Below are 22,709 nucleotides of genomic sequence, written 5' to 3'. Positions count from 1 at the left end.
GATTATAAGCTCCACAGGTGACAGCTGAGTGACAGGCTGGGGGGGGGGAGAGCGCGGGGGGGGGGGGGATGGACAGGCTCAGTGATTGGACAGTGAAAAGTCTGGCCCTATGTCTAACTTGCAAACCACATCCCTCTCACACGCCACACATGGCCCAGTGAAAGGCAGGAACATGTGTGTCCCAGAGCCCCCTGGAGCCTGAGGCATTTGGCTGAGGGTGGAAAGTGGGTGCTGGGTGCCTGGAGACCTGTTGGTCTTATCAGATACCCGTGCTGGAAAGCATTTGTCACCCAGAGCCAGTGCTCCAATGTGCAAATGTGGAAGACAAAGCCTGGGAAAGCCAAGAGTTGGCCCAGAGCCATGTGGACAAACCAGAACTCAAGCCAGCAGCCAAGTCCATTCAGGACCCAGGGCCCTTCAGGCTGGCTCAACGTTCTATTTCTGAGCTCCAGCTAAACCTGACCAGAACTGGTACCAAGGTCTATGGAATCCGGGAAACAGAAAGGAGCATGGCAGATTATAAACCTGATGTTCCCGGGTGGTGAGCAGAGGGTCAGAGCAGCAGCCAACTCCAGCTCACTTGGGGGTGGGCTCTGGAAACTAGATTTGCCTCTTGATTTGCAGGGGAGAGGCGTGAGTGCCTAGTGACTAGCACCCCTCCCCCTCAGCCCCTCTGTTCTCTTGCATGGCCCTTGAGGGCAGGGCCACAGGCAGAGGCAGTACTCACCATGATGCCAGTGAGAAGACAGACACCTTTCCCACAGTATGTGTGGGGCACCATGTCCCCATAGCCAATGGAAAGGAACGTGATGGAGATGAGCCACATGGCACCCAGAAAGTTACTAGTTACGTCCTGCTGGTCATGGTACCTGCCGAGGGAAGACAGGAGTTAGTCTGTGAAATCCCTATTTCTGGGAGTGGAAGAGGCTGTGGAAGACAGTGGGGGAGAGGGGGATATTTGTTGAGGAAGACACAGTGTTGACAGAAAGACACCTCTCTTTAGGCTCCTGAAGGTGCTGGCTGCATCAGAGCATCCAGGTCCTGCCTGCCTGCAGCCACTGAGTCCCAAAGGCAAAAATGTTTTGTCATGATCACAATGTGTTGTAGACTTCCTTTTACTGTTGGTAGGACAGCTTCAGCTGAGATCATGCATGAATAATATTCTAATTTTCCTTCTAAATCGACCTTCTATATGACTATATGATTAATCTGAAATCACAGGAGATCTCTCTCTCTTCTCTCTTTCTTACACACACACACACACACACACACACACACACACACTGAACACAATGACTGGGATCTCCTGTGTGTGTAGAGGGAAGTCATTGTGGTTTGGGTCTCTCTTGAAGCACAGTCCACAGGCAGGGGACTCAGGCATGTTCACAAAGGCTCAGCCTCCTTCTGACCCAGACAAATATTTGTGGCAGGACACAGCTAGAAATATCATGTCATGTCCTCTGCCTGGAGGCCATTCTACCTGTATTTCCTTCCTTTTCTCTAGGAAAGGCCCTAGAGCTCTATTTTGGGGATACACAGACATTTGCAGAGGGCTCTGTAGGAGAGACACTGCCAGGTGCCTCCTCTTTTTCTGGAAAGGTCTCACTATGTAGCTCTGGCTGGTGTGGAATTTGCTATAGAGATCAGGCTGACCATGAATTCACAGAGATTCTCCTGCCTCTTCCTCATTGAGTGCTGGAATCAAAGGCAAGAACCACCACACTCAGCTTGAAGGTGCCTGCTGTTGTTCAAATCTATTCCCTCTGATGCAGATGTTCCCAGGATGGTGTGAGATGGCCACTTAGAGATGATGAGGCTGTGAGAACTCCTCTCATGAGTGCATTAGGAACATTTTATTTTATTATTTATTTATTCCTTAAAAAAAAAAAGACAGAATCTCATGTGCTATGTAGTTCAGGTTAGCCTTGAACTTCTGACCTTCCTCCTCCATCTCACAAGTGACAGGATTACAGGCCCGTGCCCCTTCACCTGACTTAAAAGAGTTTTTGTGCACCAGTCTGCTTGCTTTGCTCTTGTGCCTTCTAGATGTGAGGACACAGCTTCCTTCCCTCTGGAGGATGTGTCAGCCAGGTGCCTTCCCAGACACCAAACTTGTTGGCATTTGGATAATGGACTTGATAGTGGGCATGCTAGTATCCAAAGCCATGGCAACTAGACTTTTCTTCTTTGTAAATTAGCCAGTCTGTGATGCTCTGTAACATTAGCCCTGTGGACTGAGGTGGGGGCAGGGCTGCAGTTCTCCAGGCAGGCTTGGGCAAAGGGGCTCAAACTCAGAATGCAGGGGAGTGGGGGATGATAAGGAAGGAAGGCCCTGCCTCAAAGGGTCATTTTACTGGGCCAGCGTGAGTGGCACACAGTACAATTCTACTCCTGATAAATCTCCCAGCCAGCTATTTAGAACCCACTGTGTGGGGAACAGAGCCAGGGGCAGGGAGATCAAGCCAGCCTGCTTGAGTAGAGGGAGCAGCCCTTTGGGGATGTTGTAACCAAGGAGACTTATACTTATTAACACACATGGCATACAGATTCGAGGACTGGTAAGGGCTGAGCCCTAGCTACACTGAACTGCAATCTCCACACAGAGACTGGTACCCCGTGAGTTATCACAGAGAACTGTTTCCCCAGCCCCATCCTCCCAGTGAGGTGTGCAGGGGCATCTGCAAGCACAAGTGTATCTGGAGATGCCCCTGCAGGACGCAGAAAAGCTGCTAGTCACAGAGAAGCATCTAGTTGGGGAACACCAAGGCAGTACAAAGGATTACATCTACGGAGCACCTGCTGTATGGCTGCTGTTCTGAAGGCAAACACTATTTCTTATGGCACCCTTTGAAGTCCTCACGGGTAAGCAGCTAGAAGCACAGACACTGAGCCCGTGAGCCTGCTCCACTGAACAGGAGAGAGACGGAAGTGACTGGCACGTGTCCCAGAAAGTGTCCATGGAAGGCAGACACCTGGGCTTCTGCAGTAGACACACGGCTTGGGAGACCAGCGCTCAGAAGAGGGTGGAGGGCCTGGGATTCTATGGGCAGGTGTTTGTATTTGGCATTAGAGGGTTTGGAGGCAATTCTGGGTTCCCTGGTAGAGGAAGTACGAGCAGGATGCTTGAAGAGATGACGCACAGCAGCAAGGAAGCCAAGGCTGCATAGTGCGGAACTGGGAGCAAGATGGCCGCTGCTGCCTACTGCCTTCAAGTCCAGTTCCAGGTCATCAACGGGTGGCAGTGTCTTTCATTGCTGCCTGTACAGGGCACCAGCCTGGGCACCTGGAACTTCTGGGGACAGTTGAAGACAGCATTAATCACCCAGTCATCCTTGTTTTAAGACAGGCTCCCTCCAATTCCCAGCCATGCTAGGAGCCTGGATGGCTGCTGCTTCCAGGCTCGTGTGCCCAGGCTAGCCTGTTCTGTGCCCCTGGCCATCCTGGAAAGGTTCAGGCTTAGCATCCCACTGCTTCACTGCCCCTGCCACACTGTGCCACCCTCTCCCCTCACCTCTGCTCTGTCCACTGTTCTGCTTGCTCTTTTCTGGATGTTGGGAGGAGATGAAAATTTCTGGCTACCAGGCTCTAGACGACAAAACTAGACTCTGGGACTGATGGCCTAGCAGTGGTAGTGGGAAGGACAGACAGACTGACAGAGCCTGCACAATCAGCCAGCAGCACAGAAGTAAACATTGCAGGGACATGGCCGGTGGCACACTGCCAGTGTGACTAGTCGGGAAGAGAATTTTCTGGAGAGGAAGCTCAGGTCAGGTCTGAGAACACCGAGATTCAGTCAGGAGGGGTGAGCAACATCTGGATGTGGTCCAGTGCCCTCTGCACTGGACTTCATGGCTGTGGACAAGTAATGCCAAAAAAAAAAAAAAAAATCCCTCTGTGACTCAGTTTCCCTATCTGCTAATGGGAAGATTAAACAACAACAAGAAAAAACAAACAAACAAACAAACAAACAAAAAACAAACAATAGCAGCACAATGCAAGTCTGTGGCCCAGAGTAAGCTCTAGGCACATATCAGCAGTGACTGTCTGTATGGGGAAGGGCAGAAACAGAAAAGGTAGGATTTATGACACCAGAGGAAAGTCCTAACAGGGGCATAGCAAGGCATTCACAGGACTATCTTGAAGTTTAGGCTGAAGTACTTGACCGGGGAACAGAAGAATCTGCTCTAAAGGCACTGACAAGAAGCTTGCCATCTGAGCTGTCCACAGGCCTACAGAGGTCAGGCCCTATGCTTGCCGGTGCACCTGGAGCCATAGTGGGGCCTTGACTGACAGCCAGTGGATGGAGATTAGCATGCTGCTGTGCAGTAAAGTGTACACTGCTGCTCCGCCGTGCCTGCAGCACCGCACAGGTCTTTCCCGACAAGCCTTGCAGCTTGCATTAGTGTTCCTGAGCGGCTGCCTGGCCTCAGCATCACACCACCCAATGTTCATGCATGTGAATTCTGCGGTGCAGAGATCAGAGATCAAAGGGGAGTTACATACAGGGCAAGCCAGGTGTGGTGGTTCATGATTTTAATCTCAGTACTTGGAAAGCAGAGGCAGACAGATCTCTGTGAGTTGGAGGCTAGCCTGGTCTACATAGTGACTTGCAGGACAGCCAGGGCTAGATACAGAGACTCTGTCTCAAAAAACAAGAAAGCAAACAAGCAAACAAACAAAACATTTAAAGGATGATATGGGTTTTGGGAACTGAACCTGGGTTCTGTACAAGAGCAACAAGTGTACCTAACCAGTGAGTCATCATCCCTTCAGCAAAATAAACAAAATAAAAAAACAAAATAATTTTTTAAATCAAATGTTTCCTTTAATATATACATATATAAACAAAAGCACCCTTTGCTGTGTGAGAAGGAGAGGAAAACTAGATCCTGAGAAAGCCACCTGTTCACTAAGTGCCCGACAGCTGCCCCCTCCTCTTGTGGGGTGACAGGCCGACATTGACTGACCTGGCCCTGCTGCTGGGAGCATCTCCATCTCCTGCCACGATGGAGATGAGCCCCACTTGCAACTCACCAACAGGAAGTGATGAGCGAGCAATCCGCTGGTGATTCAGGGCTGTGGGAGGGAGAGCAGCTCGAAGCCTATTCACAGTTTTAAGTGGTTTACACATGTCACACATCCACGTACTAATCTCTTGCTATTTTTTGCAATAGAGAATTTTGGGGAGGAAGTAGTTTCATGTTTTTCTCTAAGGGCTGAGGAAGAAAAGATGAAGTTTTTCTTTCAATTCAAGAATACTTATTATAATCGTTAATTTTTCCCTTCAGGGTAGACCATGGCTCGCTCGCGTTCTCTCTCTCTCTCTCTCTCTCTCTCTCTCTCTCTCTCTCTCTCTCCAATTAATATTACAAAATAAATAAGAGCTAGGAAGGAGTATGGCTGGAGAGATGTCTCATTAAACACACCTGCCTACCTTTGCTCTACAAATCTCTTACAACTAAGTTTGTAGTCCCTTACTTCTAAAACTAAGCAAGCAACCTGAAACCCCTAGACATCTGAAGAAGGCTTCTAACACACAAAGACAGACCAAATTAATCACTTAAAGCAAAGGAAAAGGAATCAGGATCTATCAAACGGATCATTCACAGAAAAGAACTATCGGACAGGGCTAGTCAGGTGTGGGGGTGGGGAGGGAACCTGTAATTAACATTTCAAGGGAGATAAAATAAGACATTGCACCTGTAAAGCAAGAATTGAGGGAGGGGAACCTGTGGCCAGGATGTATCGTATGACAGAAGAGTTTATTTTCAATAAAGAAAAAAAGAAGGGACACTCTGCTGGGGAAAGTCTGTCACAGATGGAGTGGGAAGAGAAATCAAGCAGGTCTCCCAAGTGGCCGAAACCTGAAAGAATGAAAAGGAGCGTAAAGCATAAGAAAAGTGTAAATCTGTCTACTGAAGCAGGTAACAGTTCCAGAGAGGAAGAACTGGTAGGGCAGGGCTGGGGAGGCCTTCACTGAAGGAGTCATCCAGACTGGAAAACCCGAGCTTCTACCAAAGTCCCTGGCACAACAGACAGCAACTGGTCTCAGTGAGGAAGGTTCTCAGTGCCACTGAGGAGGAGGGAGAGCTGCAGGGTTTCATGACCAGGAGTTAGTAGAGGAGGGGGTAAAAGTCAAACAGAGACATCACTGATTATGACTTTTGACTTCCAACAGAAACCATGAAACTTAGACGGTCATGGGATACATCTGTCAAAAATCTAAAAAGAAAATGAGGCTGGAGGGATGGCTCAGTGGTTAGGCACACTTGTTGGTCTTGCACAGAACCCAGGTTCAGTTCCCAAAACCCATATGGTGGCTCACAGCCATTTGTAACTCCAGTTTCAGGGGATCCAATGGCCCTCTTCTGGCTTCCACAGGTATCACATGATGCATATACATACATGCAGGCAAAACATTCATACGCATAAAATGAAGTCTAAAAGGAAGTCTAAAGGAAAATAATTTCCAAATCAGAATTCTGGTCAAGAGAGACCATCTGTGATGGTTTGAGTGAGAGTGTTCCCCCATGGGCTCAGATATTTGAAGACTTGTCTATAGTTAGTGGAACTGTTTGGGAAGGATTAGAAAGTGTCCTGGATGGTTTTTCTGTCAACTTGATGCAAGGTGGAGTCATCAGATAGGAGGAAGTTACAGTTGAGAAAATGCTTCCATGGAATTGGACTGTAATCAAGCCTGTGGGACATTTTCATAATTAGTGATTGATGTGGAAGGATCCAGCCCATTGTGGGTGTGGCCATCTCCAGGCTGGTGATCCCGGGTCAATAAGAAAGCAGACTGAGCAAGCCATGTGGAGCAAGCCAGTAAGCAGCACCCCTCCACAGCCTCTGCGTCAGTTCCTGCCTCCAGGATCCTGCCTTGTTTGAGTTCCTCTCCTGGCTTCCTTCAGTGATAAACAATGATGTGGAAGTGTAAACTAAATAAACCCTTTCTTTCCCAAGTTGCTTTGGTCATGGTGTCTCATCACAGCAATAGTAACCCTAAGACAAGAAGTGTGGCCTTGTTGGAGGTGTGTCACTAGGGGGTGAGGTTTAAGGTTTCAAAGATTCTTTTCCAGTTAGCACTCTCTGCCCTGTGAGCTCTCAACTACTGCTCCAGTGTTCTGCCTGCCTGCCTGCCTGCCTGCTGCTGTTCTTCCTGCCACAATGATCATGGATCCTCTGAAACTGTAAGCCCCAGTAAACTTTCATTTCTGTAAATTCCCTGTCTCACGGTGTCTTACAGCAACAGAAATGTAACAAAGACAGCACGAAGCATTAGTTGAGTCTGAAAGAGATAGAGTAAAGGGCGTTTCCCCATTCACAAGGCTCTAGAACAGTGGCTCTCAACCTGTGGGTCAAGACCCTTTTGGGCGTCTCATGTCAAGTATCTTGCATATCAGATATTTATACCACTGTTCATAATAGTAGCAAAAAATGCAGTTATGAAGTAGCAACAAAATAGTTTTATGGTTGGAGGTCACCACAATATGAGGAACTTTATTGAAAGGTCGAAGCCTTAGGAAGGTTGAGAAGCCCTGTTCTAGAAGCTTTGTTTTTCCCAGGCTGCCATGTGAGTGTCTTAGTCAGGATGACTACCGATGCGATGAAACACCGTGACCAAAAGCACTTGGGAGCAAAAGGGCTTATTTCTCTCACAGTTTCATCATCAAAAGCAGTGAAGGCAGAAACACATGAAGGCAGGAACCTGGAGGCAGGAGCTGATGTAGAGGCCATGGAGGGCTGCTGCTTACTGGCTTGCTCCTCATGACTTGCTCAGCCTGCTCTCTTGTAGAACCCAGGACCACCAGCACAGAGGTAGAAGTACCCACAGGCTGGGCCCTTCCCCATCAACCACTAATTAAGAAAATGCCCTACAGTCAGATCTTATGGAGGTGTTTTCTTAATTAAGATTCCCTCCTCTCAGATGACTTAAGCTTGTGTCAAGTTGACATAAAACTCGACAGCCCGGTGGGGTTAGGTTCTCCAAAGACCAGGAGAAAGAAGACCAGGGCTAGAGAAATCTGTCCTACAGAAGAGAAAAGACCAGAATATCAATCTGAAGGCAAGAGGCTCTGGTGCCAGTCTCAGGAAGACAATTTTTTACAAAGGCATGAGAGGCCTGAACTTCTGACAAGCAGCTCAGACAAACGGCAAAGTTGGAGTTAACAAGTGATGAGTACACAGAAACCTAAGCAAATGAAGAAAAGTGATAATTAGCAGCTCTGGAGAAGATGAAAGGGTCTGCAGAAGAAGGAAGATGATCGAATTTCACTATGGGATTCAACTATGAATAGAGTCAAATTAGTCTTGACTAAGTAACATAAACATTGGTTTTTTTATTTAACCAAAATAATATAGAGTTATTATTAAAAAAAAAAAAAAAAAAAAAAAAAAAAAAAAAAAAAAAAAAACTAGAGGCAGGAAGAGCTGAGGGGAAGACAAAGGGCTAGATTTCACCTTTCAACAGGGAGTGAACAGACAACACTTGAAACAGTCCAAGCATAACTTTTAGGGGCCTGGAGGAAAACACGGAGCTCATCAGCAGAGGTTTAGAAGTCAGAGGCCTCCAGAAATGGACAATCAGGGAGAGCTGGGATTGCACAGACTCTGCAGGAAGCCTGCAGGATGATCTGAGGCACATATCTGCAACCTCAGCACACAAGGATCTGAGGCAGAAGGATTGTAGAGAGTTCAGAGGCTACAGAACAGGTGGGTTTTAAGGTTTCAAAAGCCTATATCAGACACAGTCATCCTCTCTCTGCCCCATCTTTCAGATAAGATTTAAGCTGTTACTTCTCCGGTGCCGTGCTGCCTGCCTGCTGCCATGTTCCCTGCTGTCATAGGCATGAACTAGCCTTCTGAAACTGTAAGCAAGCCCCCATTAAATAGTATCTTTTATAAGTTGCCTTGGTCATGGTGTCTCTTCACAGCAATAGAACAGTAACTAAGACACCTAACACTCATAAAGCTGTGGCCTCGGAAACCAGCACTGACATAACAGAACGGTGGCACACACCTAGAGATCCCAGCCCTTGGGAGCAGGAGGACCAAGAGTTAAGCTACTTAGCAAGTTCAAGGTCAGTCTGGGTTAGAGACCTCATCTCAAAACCAAGGAAACAACAACAACAAAAATTTCAGGGAGAAAAAAAATACATGTAATAATTGTTATGATGTAAAATGCTTAATCTCCGCCATCAACTTAACTGGGTTTAGAATCAGCAAGGAGCCACCTCTGTGTGTGTCTATGAGTTCTGAGAGGTCTAATTAACAAGGGAGAGCATCCTGAACATGAGAGTGCTGCCTTATGGGCTGGGGTCCTAAATAAGAAACGGGTGAAAGTGAGCTGAGTGCCAGCATCTGTGTCTCTGCATCCTGCCTGTGAACACGATGTGATCGATGGTCTCATCCACCGATCATCCTGATTGCTATGCTTTCCTGGACATAGTGGCCTACATTCCCAAACTGCAAGCCAGAGTAAAGCCTTCCCTCTTTAAGTTGCTTTTGCCAGACATTTTGTTGCAGGAATATTTTTTTTTAAGTAACCAATATACAAAACATAAAAAGAAAATATTAAGCATCCAGAAAGGCTGTCCAACCCCAAGCCCTCACCCCCACCAGGCTGTTCTCGAAGCCTTCCATCACCACCTCCCAGGGTGATCACCTCCCTGGATTTTATGTTTCTCTTTCTTCCTTTTCTTCACGGTGAACTTCATCTCACAGTGTGCTCTGTAGCATTTGGCATGGCTGCTAGTCATCCCTCTACCCCAAAGTAGTCACACACCTTTGCAACCAACCCTGTTCTCTGAGTATAGAATGAACTAGTAATTCCCTTCTAATGCATACAATGTAGCAGACAAGTTAGACTGGCCCAGGGCTGTGGTTTCTGTTTTGGGAATCTCTCACCTACCTTCTCTGGCATTGCTCTTCCTAAGAGAATTTATTGTCATGTCTTGAAGCAAGCCAGTGGTGAGGCCCCCATGGTAAGGGTCCACCCCCTGTCACCAAGCACAGGAATGAGCTTGGACACCTAAACACTGGAAGAGAAAAAGGCCCTAACTTCATGAGCTATCTTGAGTCAGAGGTACCCACTGAAGATGCCTTGGAATGTCTGACCCTTGGAGATCATAATCATATGTTGTTTATATTAGGGGGAATATGATATATGATATGATACAATATGATATAGAAGTCAGAGGAAGACTTGTGGAAGAAGATTCTCTCCTTTTATCATGTGTATCAGAAATTGAACTCAGATCATCGGGTTTGATGACAAGTGCCTGTGCCTGCTGAGCCACCTTGTCAGCCCTAAAGTGTCTTTAATGGACATTTCGGACTTCAGTAAAGTTGTGTTTCTCCATTGTCACTACACTTAGCGCTTTGTGTGATGTTTAGGAAACCCCTCCCTCCTCGAGATCATGAGACTTTCTGCAGTTCCGCTGAAACTGGTTTTCCTCCCCCTGACTCTCAGTGCTTCCTCCCTGTGGAAGTGGTTCTATTTCTGAGTTCTTCGTACTGTTCCATTGGCCTATTAACCCTACAGTTACATAACAGTTCTCTTTGTAGCCTTTTCTGGGTACCACCTCCATACCTATCATGTAGTAGGTGCTCACTAAACGTCTGTGGCACGGATATGGCTCTCCCTGCTGTTCCTGTGCCATCCTGAAAGAAGCACCAACTGGAGTTGCCCAGTGAAGTGTGCTAGGATCCCAGCCGTTGTCTTCAGCCATTGACTTTCCTCAAACTGGCTGCCAAATTCCTTGAGCTTGAAGTTGGTTTTCACTATTAATAAGAACTCAGCTTCTTGACACTGGCTGTGACCTGTTCCAGAACAGGGTGATGGGAGCGAAGCCCAAGTGAAGAGCATATGCTTCTTCCTTTGTCTCCAAACGAGCTTGGACACTTGTGTAAAGTAGACTCTCTTCAGGAGTCTTTCCATATGGATCCCAGTGATGCAATGGTTCCAACCATTTGTCCTGGGGCTAGTTTGTTTGTTGGAATGTCGAACAGCTCAAACCAGCTCTTCCCCAGAACCCCTTCCAAGTGGATGATTGCCCTCAGCTTGGAGTTCATGCTCAGGTTCCCACAGTCAAACACCGTGCTGAGCCTGGAGTCCTCCTGCCCACGTCTCCAGTGAAGAACTCACAGTATGTGTCTGGCTTGGTGGTGGCCTTGGACCCCACTGCACTGCTCTCCTCAGATCATTCTGCCCATTGGCATCTTCAGTAGTTTGCTGTCCTCCTTCCCCGCTTTGACCTTGCTTTCTCAGCCTCTTGCCCTGGCTTCCTTGGTGTCCCAAGCTTCCCTTGCACACACCCCTCCATCCCACCATGTCTTCCTTTGTCTTCACTGTTCTCCTCTAACTGATCTTTTAAGACCCAGCTCAAACCCTTCTGGTGGCCAGAGCTCTTCCCCTGAGTCCCACACCATACAGCTCCCCTACCATCCAGCTGTTTGTCTGGCCCACACCATACAGCATCCTCATTATCCAGCTGTTGCTCTGGCTCTGTGCTGCTGTTTGGCGTCAATGTGAAACGCAGGCTCTGGGACCAGAGTACAAATTCTTGGTCCATCCCCACAGTACATGCAGTACATTGTCCCCGGTTTTCCAGTAAAAGAAGACACCGGCTCACAGAGTTCCTATCAGTGAATGAGAAGAGAACCTGGCACAGGGCTAACTGAACACTGTTAGCTGTCCTGCCATGACAGTCTTCTGGGTGAGACTTGTCTCAGCAGAACTGGAGAAACACCCAAAGACTGTCCTTCATACCTTAATGGCTTTGTGACCTTGAGCAAATCCTGTCTCTGTCCTGTCTTCAGGGAATCAGGTCTAATCACTGGAGCCCTATCTAACCAGAGTGTGGAAGAGCTGTCAGCCTTCTGTGCGTGACACAGATAGAGGCATGTGATTGCCTCCAGAAGAGCCTCCCACCTGGGGCTCTGCCCTAGTGGCAAGGACAGTGGCACAGACGTGGAGGGAAAGCAGGCATCAGAGAGTGCTGTTCGGGTAAAGCCCAGCTTCTCTGCAGTGCCTTTCGTCTGCCAGGTCACTCTGCCTTCTGCATGGACCACTGCCCCTTCTCTGGCTTCATCAAATCTTGTCAGCTTTGCCTTAAAGGGAGTCCTAGAATGTGAGCACTCAGGCCTTCCTTGTCCTGTCACAAGGCCCATGGGCGTGCTGGCTAATTTGTTTCTGCTTGCACAACCACACCTTGGACCACCATAGTGTCACTGAAGCAAGGGAATGGCCTGTCAAAGAGCACAGACATCCCTGGGTCCTTCAGAGCAAAAGCCAGCACTTCCAAGTGCCTAAAGACTATCCCTGCCATGGGGCCTCTGAGATCCTTTGCCATCCATAAACCTTCCCTTCCTCCTCTGACATATACTCAGCAACTCGACAGCCTGATGTATTCCTGTCTCCTAGCTTTCCTTCTTGTTACTGATGCTCAGGATCCCCTTCCCCAGACTACAGTAGTTCTTGCTCACAGTCCTTGCTCACATGTCAGTGTCACCCTGCTTCCACCTGCATCCTGCTGCTTTTACCATGCCTGGCTTCCTGTCCTGCTCCCTCCCCACCATTGCAACACCCAACATGATGCACACTTGGCTTTGCCTGCACCCCCTTACTGATGCATTCCTGCTTCTCAGTGAGTGCTTGCTAAGCAAATGGATGGAAGAAGACAGGGGACAGCCCATTTAGTCACAGAGCCCTGTCACAAGCAGGCAAGACAAAATGAACAGAGGTAGAGGGCTGTTGCCTTAATTTCACATGTAGGCAACAACAAAAACCCAAATGATAGCTGACTAAACTGGTTTCCTGCAGCAAGAGAAAGGAGATGAAGGCTGGAGCTTGACCTCTGTTCCCAGCCCAGGCACAGCAACCACAGTAGGCAGGACAAGGCATGGGGGCAGCCTCTGACCCTGGCTGCATCATCACAGGCCTAGCAGTGCCTCTGTCTCTGGCTAATGGCAAGGCTGTGTGTGTGACTGGCTATTGCCAGCTCCTCAGAGAGAGCCTTATAAGTTATGGCTGAAGGGGAGGCATATCATGGAGTCCTTACTTCTGCCTTTGACCAGGTCCCTACTTGGCTCTAAGAATCAAGTATCCTAAGCGTGCCAGGGCCTGCCGTTGCTGTGCTTTCTCAAGGGCTTGTGGGCACTGGGGAAACGTAGGAAGTGTGAAGAGGTCACTGAAACTCAAGAGTTAGCTGAAAAGTGAATGACTTCGGGGACATCAGAACTATTCCTGCTTACCCCACTCAGAAGACAGTTCCTTCTATAAACATCTTCAAACACCAAATAAGAGGGCAAGCACAAGTCCTATAGACCACTTGCCATGATGCAGGCAGGAAGCACTTCCAGTACACTGGTTTTCAAGAGCTGACTTCAAGTTTAGAGATGTAAGGATGTTCCCTTTTGACAGCTGGCTCTTTCCAAGGCACATATAAATCTAGCCCTTTGTTTCCAGGCCTAGGAACTAAAAGCATGAACCCAGAGGTGAGGAAGCAGAGTCCAGAGACATCTGGATGACACCAGCTGAGCTTCCCTGCATCTCTGGTTGTTTCCACTCCCCCCTACCCTTCCCCAGCCTGCCAGAGGAATCAGTGTTTGAGGGAAGCCAGCTGCTGTTCCTCCATAGTCCATCTTCTTCTGGGAGGGAGTGCTGTCCACCTCTTCGGATAGTTATTAAATCAAAAACCAGATGGCTCATCTGGCAAAGCTTTCTCAATTTGCAGTGTTTCTTTCTTCTTATTAAAAAATATTTCCATGTTTTCTGATTGGGAAATGTTTAACAAGATGTGTGGAAATGGAGAAAAGCAATGCCTGGAAGGAGGGCTGTTCCTGAAGGCGGGGTGTCTTCCAGGGCAGTAGACTGAGTGTGGCGAAGAGGACGTGGGCAAGGAGACCATCAGGAAGGTTTCCCAAACCAGCCCTGCAAACAGCTGTGGTAAGTGCTCGCCTCTCCGTGTTTTAGGCTTTCCCTCTGACAGGAAGCATGCTGCAGCTCTCCTGGGTTCATGGGACCATCACAGGAGAGGTCAAACATGACTCTCACCGAACTTAGCTCTTCACGCACATCTTGGCCTCCGTTAGCCTCTTCATTCAATCAACAAGGAAGAGTGAGCCAGGCTTGGTGTCTGCTTCATGAAGGTGGACTCCAAACAACCCCACTGTGACAAAAACCATGTTTAACTGAGACAAGTGTGTTGACATGAGCCTACACATATGGGACAAGGGACCTTCTTTGAAAGCAGTGTGTTTATAAGGAGCCACCAGAATGAGTGACATGGTAGAGCCCAGCTGAGGAGGGTGGCTGAGGAGATGGATGAGGCAGGCTGAGGGCCAAGGAAGCTGTGCAGGTCAAGACACATTCTCCCCAAATCACCACTTCAGGATTTTTGTATGTGAGAGACATGGGGGCCTGCACTGGCTGGTGCCTGCTCTCCCTAACTATGTGTCTTCCTTCCCCACCCTTCCCTTGCCTTCTCCTTTTTCTCGTTTGTCTTTTCTGACATTCTTCCCTCCTCTCTTGTCTCCCCTCTCGTTTGTTTTCCTTTCACTTATACAACCTCCTGGGAGGACTCAGAGTGGGAGCCCCACTCTCAGGAAAAGGTCACTCATACCTCCACAAGGGACCATTCCAGGGGATACCAACCAGTCTTTGCTCGTATCTGCCAGGTCATCAGATACAGGGGCCAGAAAATGAGTCAGGACAAGGTCCCTACTCCAGGGAGTCCCTGAGGAGTCAGGGCAGGGGAAAGTGAGTGGGAAGGTGTGCCAGGAAGAGAGCCTTTGTCTGCTGGCATGCGATCTAGGGGTGGGGATGGGGTAGCAGGTAAATCAACTGATCTCTGACCCTGCTCTTAGCCCGTTCTTTGCTTCCCAGGTCCTCCCCATACCAATCTCCCCTTCTTGTGGGCAGTACCACCTCCCACGCTCTAGGACACAGGCATTGTTCTTGAGCCTGTTCTACCACCACTATGTGTCCAGTGAGCTGTCCTGTGGCTCACACCAGCAGTGCCCCCACCAGGCACCTTGCCTCACAATCAGCCTGGGCCTTCTTAGCATCCTCTAAACTGCAGCCAAGGAACAAAACACAGGCACCTCTCGTGCTCCAGTCCACTGGCTCCCACTGGAAGTGAGAAGGAAGATGAGATGTCCTCCAGAGACACCTGGAGGCATACGCACCAGCACTATGGCTGAGGCACCTGCCCCTGGGCTGTGCTGGTTTCCAGCCCTGGGAAGACCTTCCTCACTCTCCTGGATTCTGACTTGCTTTCTTCCATAGGAAGGAGGCTCAGAGCTACTACAATGGAGATGACTTACACCTGAAGCACATGGGGAACAGAAGCTGAACAGCAGTTCTCCCTTGTCACCAGGAGAGAGAGAGAGAGAGAGAGAGAGAGAGAGAGAGAGAGAGAGAGAGAGAGAGAGAGAGAGAAAAGAAGAAGAAGAAGAAGAAGAAGAAGAAGAAGAAGAAGAAGAAGAAGAAGAAGAAGAAGAAGAAGAAGAAGAAGAAGAAGAAGAAGAAGAAGAAGAAGAAAGTCAGTCAGTAGTCAGTCTGGGAACTGTTGGCTTTGACTAACTAAAGAGCTAAGTACTGTGTCCGTAGATTGGGACTCCTGCCTCCCTCTCTGGCACTAAAGAAGGCCTGTTGCTCAGCAAACAGCTGCTTCTTTTCCAAGGCCTGTCTCACATTCCTGGATGCCGCTCAGACTGGTCTACCTGTCTGGAGACCCCTGTGGGCAGAAGACATCTCCTCCTTTAGACTTTCTTCCTGACCAAGTGCCCTCTGAGCTTGTCAGCTCCCTGTAACTCCTCAGCACAGGCCTTGCCCTCTGTACTTGGTCCAGGCCCTCCGTCAGGTCAGTGGCACCAGGCAAACTATTGAAAGAGGCAGCATGAAGCGGGGCTTTGGGAGAAATGGCATTTCAAGTTTGTCTCATTTCTTCCCGCTATGGGCCTCTGCTGCCTTTGATTTTTATTCAACTCCACATGCCCAGGGCCTCTATCCATGTCTGGGAATCTTCTCTCTCCTGGTTGAGCCTTTCTTGACACCTGCCATCTGTCATAGAGTGTTGCTTGTAGGCAAAGGGGCTTCTGAGGGCTGAGTTCTTTGGAAAGAGACAAAAATAAAAGTAATTGGGATTTTTGCAAAATATTTTCTCTGTAATCGTGGTGATGTTCAATTTCTCACTTTATTTCTGGAGCTACCTCCATGAGGTAGGTAGGCCCGGATGGTAGCTTTATTTTTTAAGAAAGAATTACCATTGTTACCATTTATTGAGTGCCAGCACTGAGTCATGTGTGCCGACTGTATGCACTCTATGACATGAGAGATGAGTTCTCATCATTTCTTATTTCCTGATTGGAAACTCAGCTCAACAGAATTAGGGGATATTTGCAAAATAAAACATTTGCTTGAGGATGGAGGTGCTATAATCCCAGGGCTCAGGAAGCTGAGACAGAGGGATCAAGAATTTGAGCCTAGTTTAGGCTACATAGTAAGTAAGTTCAAGACCAGCTTGAGCTACATGGTAAGACTTGGTCTAAAATATAAAACAATAACACAAAACCTGGGCTGGAGATAAAGCGGAGGCAGAGCACTTGCCTAGCATATGCAAGGCCCTGAGCTCAACCTTTGCAGCCTTCAAAAAGTAAGTAAATAAACATCAACTGGGTGGTTGAACTGAATATAGGTTTGCTTTGCCCAAGTCCCCAGTCCTGTGCTTAGCCATATTATGCAAAAAAAAAAAAAAAAAAAAAAAAAAAAAAAATGCTGGGGGAAGTGGGGTGGAGAAGCTGTTGGGGACTTCCCCTTTTCTGGCTTCCGAGCCTGAATCTCTATGAAAAGGACTCTTGTAACTTAGAGTGAGGGTTGTCCTGTGCAGCTGTGTGGGTTATGTACAGCCCCAGGAACTGACATCCAGAAAGGCTCCAATGGCACCCCCTGGAGGGAACTCCTTCAGAGACACTGGTCCTGGATAGAGCCCCAAAGAAAAGAAGGGGGTTTTCTTCTCAGAAAATGAAAAGCTGGCAGCCAGGCAAGCAAATGTCTCACCTAAACAAAGTTCATGTGGGAGGGAGGTGGAGACCACGCTATGGCCAAGAACAGACAGAAACAGAAGGAGGGACGCCCTGGAAAGGGTTCCCTTGTTCATTTACCCAAGGGTGCCACTGTTAGAATTCCTTTTTCCTGCCTCTTGAACTGAGAGGTGCTTGAAGAAAATGAGGAGTGAGGCAAAGACAAGATGACCCACAGTGATTTCTGTCAATGGCAGGGCCTGGAGGAAGGTGTGACATCAGTGCTACTGGGGATCTATCACTCAGGGCCCACTGTCCTCATGTAGACGGAGGACAGGCTCTGTAAGGACTGGCCCCTCCTCAGAGTGGCTTTGCTTCCACCTAGCAGCCCATACCAGCAGGGCAGATGGGGCAGTCCCAAGCATCTACAACACCCTTGGCCCTTAAAGACCATCTTTGAGAAGACAGATTCATAAGTGGCCCGTCTTGAATCAGCTCATGATCACGCTCGGTCTTGGTGGCAGATGCCTTTACCCACTGAGCCCTTTCTCTGGTTCCTGTTTCATTTTAAAATCCCACTCTGTCTCCTGCCCTATCTTTTCCTCCAACTCTCAGGAAAACTATTGCTGGCTGGGTACACAAGCAGAAGCCAGGAGGCCTATGGCATCTCAGGAAACAAGACAAAGCCAGAGGCCAGCTCACATGGGAGCCTTCAGGGTGGCCTTGCCTTAGGCAGCCACCGCAGATGCCTCCCAAGCCAGTAAGTGACTTCTAAGAGTCTCTGATGGCTTCCAAGCCCATTGACCGTTCACAAGGATCTATGACAAGACAGTAAAGCAGGCTCTGGCAGCCACCTCACTGAAGAGCAGAAATAACTACACTCAGAGTTATGCAAACAAGTCTGTCTGTCTGTCCTCTTCCTTTCTCTCCCCATCATTACTCAAGAGAGGCCTCAGGATTCCTTGGTCCCAGTGTCCCTGGCCCCAGCTGTTTTAGAGGAAGCAGCCACACAGAAGGTGCTTGTAACATGTTGCTAGGCAACAAAGATGTTGCCTGAAAACTACAGCCCACCTCTGACACTTCACAGGACTGGAAACCCTCAGATGTGAGCAGCAAGGCATGAAACAAAGGACTTGCGGAGGGAGGGGGGATGCTGGAGCTGGGGAACCCCGGGAAGAGGGTGTGAGCCTGACAGGTGTGCAGAGCCAAGCACATGCAGATGGAAGGAGCCACGGGAGCCCAGCCCAGAAGCTGACTGGGTGGTAACTCCCTGCAAGGCCACCTCTCTTTTGTGCTAATCCTGTCTACTGGGGATGAGGTTTCATTAAGGAAGATGATGGTGATGACTGACAAGTGGCTTTTATACTGGTAAGTGCTTTTATCGAACAATGGTCTGGTTCTCCACTGACTTTCAAAGAATCAGAGAATTATATTCCAATGTAAAGATGGCCCCAGCCAGCATCCACATGGGGCATCTATTTGCTTGTTGGCCCGGGCATCCTAGACTGTGATTCTAGGCCAGAGCAAGACACAAGATACCACAACCTGGCTGCCCAGGGGAGCCCGCCAGGTCAGACCCTGCCTTCTGCACCTCCCCAAGCAGCTTCATTTCTGAAATGGGAGGATGACTCCTGTCTTACTCCCTACACAGAGTGCTGGGAAATGACAAAGAAGACAGGAGGACCAGGGAGCACATTGTCTATTGCAGAGCAACCCCAGCTCCTGCGAGGGCAGTGCTCTGTCAGACCCTGTGAGATGGACTTGCCAAGAGCTATCAGAGGCAACCGTACAGTAACTTCAGCCATGATGGGAGGGACCCAGACTCAGGCCTCAGGGTTTCCATCTTTGAAGTGAAGGTGACTGCAGTATCATTGAGATCATGGGTCGCTGTGAGAAGTCAGCATCCCAGCAGAGACTGCAGCAAGCACCTGCAAGCAAGGGATCTTTCTTCCTCTCAGACTTCCAAGCCTGGCTGGGTCCCAACACTCTCCCTGTGCTGTACTTTGACAAGCTGGCCCCATAGTGACAGGCCGATAACCATAGGAGGCAACAGTCTAACTTCTGCAGTAATGGACAGCCTCAAGATATGTCCATTCCCTACATAAAATCTATAATTGAAATTGTAAACGAGGGCAAAACTCATTAAGCATGCTGCTGAGGAGAATGTATGGTATATTAAATTTGACAAGATAACTAATTAAAAGCTACTGACCAGTCCACTGCAGCATTCACTTAACTCTGTATGTTTGACAGTATAGGTGGCAACTGTACTGGCTTGGGTATGTATTTCCCAGGAAGAGCCTATCCAATCACACCTCCCTAAAGAACAGTGAGCCATTCCCATCCACGCTCCCTTATGAAAATCACTGTGGTGTGTTGTTTTTTTTAAATCACACCAGTCACATTTTTTTTTTTGAGACACCAGACAGCATGCCCTCAAGAAGTTGTAAAATAAGCACTTGGCTTGAACTGCAAGACAAAACTAACCCGTTCCTCGCATTATGATCTTCCCTGCCCCTCCCCTCTCCCCCAGTTCAGCACCCAGGTCTCCACTGCCAGCGTCCCTGCATGCTTATCCACAGATGGGGTTCCCCTGCTCTCATCTTACCCACTCCCTCTGTGGGTCAGGAGTAGCAGGAAAGGATGAAAGTTATGGTTTTGAATTCCCAGCTTCTGCTGGCTCTTGCATTTCTTGAACCCACCTACGGTGTAAGCAGGGCAGGTTTAACTCCCATTCAGGAACATGGGCCAAGCAAGGGGGAGGTCCGGGGCTGGCTGAGAGGCAGCCACAGTCACAGGCTCTGAACTGAGGGCGAATGACTTTCCCAAGCGCATGCTCAGTGAGGCGATGGGCAGGCTCACTCTCTTCCCCCTTTCCTTGTCCCGTTGCCCTCCTTTTCTCTATCCCAACTTCTCTGCTCCTGTCCCTTTCATCTCTTTCTCCTTTCTATTTCCTCCCCCCCACCCTCGTGTGTGTGTGTGTGTGTGTGTGTGTGTGTGCACGCACATGCATGTGTGCTACGTGCACATATATGTTCACACAGGTGCATGCATATGTGTAATGTACATCTTTGTGTATGTACATATACATGTGAGTACATGCACATGTGTGTTCATACACATAAATGTGTATATGTACATGTGTATGTGTGTGTGTTTGCAAGTGTGATATGTGAATGTGCATGTGTGTACATGCATGCATGTGCTCACACACATGGATGTATATGTGTACATATGTCCATGCCTATGTGTATATGTGTACATGTGTGTATACATCATGGTACATTTGAAGGATGGTTAGAGGACAACTCACTGGACTTGGTTCTCAGTTCTTTACCTTCTGCCATGCAGGTTGGCAGGCTTGAATGTAAACCCTTTTTCCCACTGAGCCATAATCAGCAGCCCCTTTCCTGTTTGGTTTGTTTTTAAAGACAGGATCTTACTATGTAGTCCTGGCTGGCTGAAAATTCACAGTCTCCCTGCCTCTGCTTCTCAGACCTCATGGATGCTGTAACACAGGCAGGTACCACTATGGCAGCTTGGGCCTAGGCCGGCTCACTCCGGCCCAGGCTGGCTCACTCCAGTGCAATGTTTTTCACTATCAACAATAAAGCTTCCATGAAGAGATCTGTGGTGGTACTGTCATCACTGCTGGAACTCAGCCAGTTAATCGTGGGTCACTGGCTTGGGCAGTGGAAGCCAGTGGACTCTAACCAAAAAGTATGAATGAACATTCTGTTGGGGACACAGGGCGCTTTTGAAGGGTAGTAGAGTGTGGCAGAACCTGAAGCTTCTATAGACAGGGAAGCAATAGGAGTTGGGCCAGCAGGTGCAGAGAAACATGAATTTGAGGGGAATTACAGACAAGAAACTTAGAGCTTGAAACCCCTCATGGAGGGTTGGATTAGTTTGGCATGGACACAAGACAACTAATAATGTTTAACTTTGGTGACAGTTGTGGCCAGTAGTCCATTTTTGCAAACCTGAGAGTAAGCTATTAACATAAGAGATAAAGACACCATTTCTAGCCCCAGGGATGACCAGTGTGAGTAAGTGCTGTGCCTCCATAAAGAAAGAGCAGACAAACACTCTTGTCCTGGGGGCTAGAAGGTAGGTATGGTACTGGAGCTCCAGCAGACTTCTGGATCGATGTGAAGCCACACCTCCAGCTCAGTAGAGTGACAAGGGAGGAGTCTCTGTCCCTGATGTTTTCGGAAGCCATTCTTGCTTAGACTGACCCTTTCCCCATCTTCTTTTGCCCTTCCAACATTTTACTATTTTGTTTAAAGTTTTGTAATTTCTTTGCCAGAGTCAGAAATCTAATATAATAGACCAAAACAGATAAAGCTCCCAGGAGTGGGGGTGGGGTGGGAGTGGGGGTGAGGGATCAAGAGTTAAAAACAGTAAAGCAGGGCTGGAGAGGTGGCTCAGCGGTTAAGACCACTGACTGTTCTTCCTGAGGTCCTGAGTTCAATTCCCAGCACCCACATGGTGGCCCACAACCATTTGTAATGGGATCTGATGCCCTCTTCTGGTGTATCTGAAGATAGTGACAGTGTACTCATATAAATAAAATAAATAAATCTTTTAAAAACAAAAAACAGTGAAGCAGAGAGAGTTTAAGGGAATGTGAGGGTCCAAGCACAGATCCAGTGCCTGAGACACTAGTACATGAGGACGCACAGGCATAGCTCCTCACAGGTACAAGGATGTATTCAAGAAGTAAGACTCTAAGTCACATGTGTCCCTGACTTGTCCTACTGTGATGCCCCCCCACTCCCGCCAAACTGCTGCCCCTTGTTCTCTGAGAGGTTTCCCTGCTCATAAGGTACTGGTGAAGGTACCAGTTGCCTCTGTGGTTCAGATGGCTCTCTCCTATTGAAACTGTTGAAAGGTTTCTATAGCACTTAATGTGGGGCTAAGATGGCCATTTACTGCTGCCAGGGTCCCTCCCATGGAGATAAAGGACATGGTGGGGTCTCAAGGACCAAACAAAGCAGCCAAGGGTTGAACATGGGAAGCTTGGCAGAAGACAAATTTCATGTGTGGACTATCCTCAGCTGGGAGACAGATGTGGATTTTTGGCTCACAGAACCTCACCCCTTTCTTCCATCGCCGTCTAAGGAGCCCCAGCCTGGTGAGCATTGAGCATTGCCTCATGCCCAGAGCCCAGCCCTTCTGAACAGGTACAGGAGTCCTTAGCATCCACTGTAAGAAAAAAGCAACTTCTTGGATACATTCTTGGCAGAGCAAGAGGGGAATCATTCCCTGGAAAAAAAGCTGTACAACCCCCAACTCCTGTGTGTATTTCCAAAGCAGACATCCTGGAGGAAAGGATGTTTGCCAAAGAGAGAGGAGGGAAACCACACAGTTGGTACCACAGGCTGGAGTAGCTGGGTGGTGTGTCGAGACAAGCAGAGATTCCCAGTACACTAACGCTCCTGCAAGGCTCACCTCTCGGGTGCTGCTCTGTACCCAGAGCTCAGCTTTGCCCTTGTTAGGAAACCTTCCTGATTCCTGTTTCTAGACTCTTCTAAGAGATGCCATCCCTTAATTGCAATGCAACTTATAATTAACGTACATTCAACATAAATAAAAGTATGGAGCAACAGTAACGAATATACAGTTTTGCTCTTTAAGTGCCAGAGAGCAGAAACATACCGCGAAGGAAAACGAAAACCAAA

General features: G+C 48.4%; 1 protein-coding gene across 1 annotated transcript in view; it reads right to left on the bottom strand.

The window, feature by feature from the left end:
- Positions 1 to 22,709, bottom strand: part of Kcnn3 (potassium calcium-activated channel subfamily N member 3) — a 152,438-nt gene that overhangs the window by 29,878 nt on the left and 99,851 nt on the right. The window contains exon 4 of the mRNA XM_034500367.2: positions 728 to 869. Coding sequence (XP_034356258.1) covers positions 728 to 869 — 142 coding nt within the window. The remainder of the gene's footprint in view (positions 1 to 727; positions 870 to 22,709) is intronic.

This window comes from Arvicanthis niloticus, chromosome 4 (assembly GCF_011762505.2).
Source record: "Arvicanthis niloticus isolate mArvNil1 chromosome 4, mArvNil1.pat.X, whole genome shotgun sequence".
NCBI classification, from domain to species: domain Eukaryota; kingdom Metazoa; phylum Chordata; class Mammalia; order Rodentia; family Muridae; genus Arvicanthis; species Arvicanthis niloticus.
The sequence above is the reverse complement of the archived record's forward strand: the minus strand, read 5'-3'. Positions and strand labels throughout refer to the sequence as shown.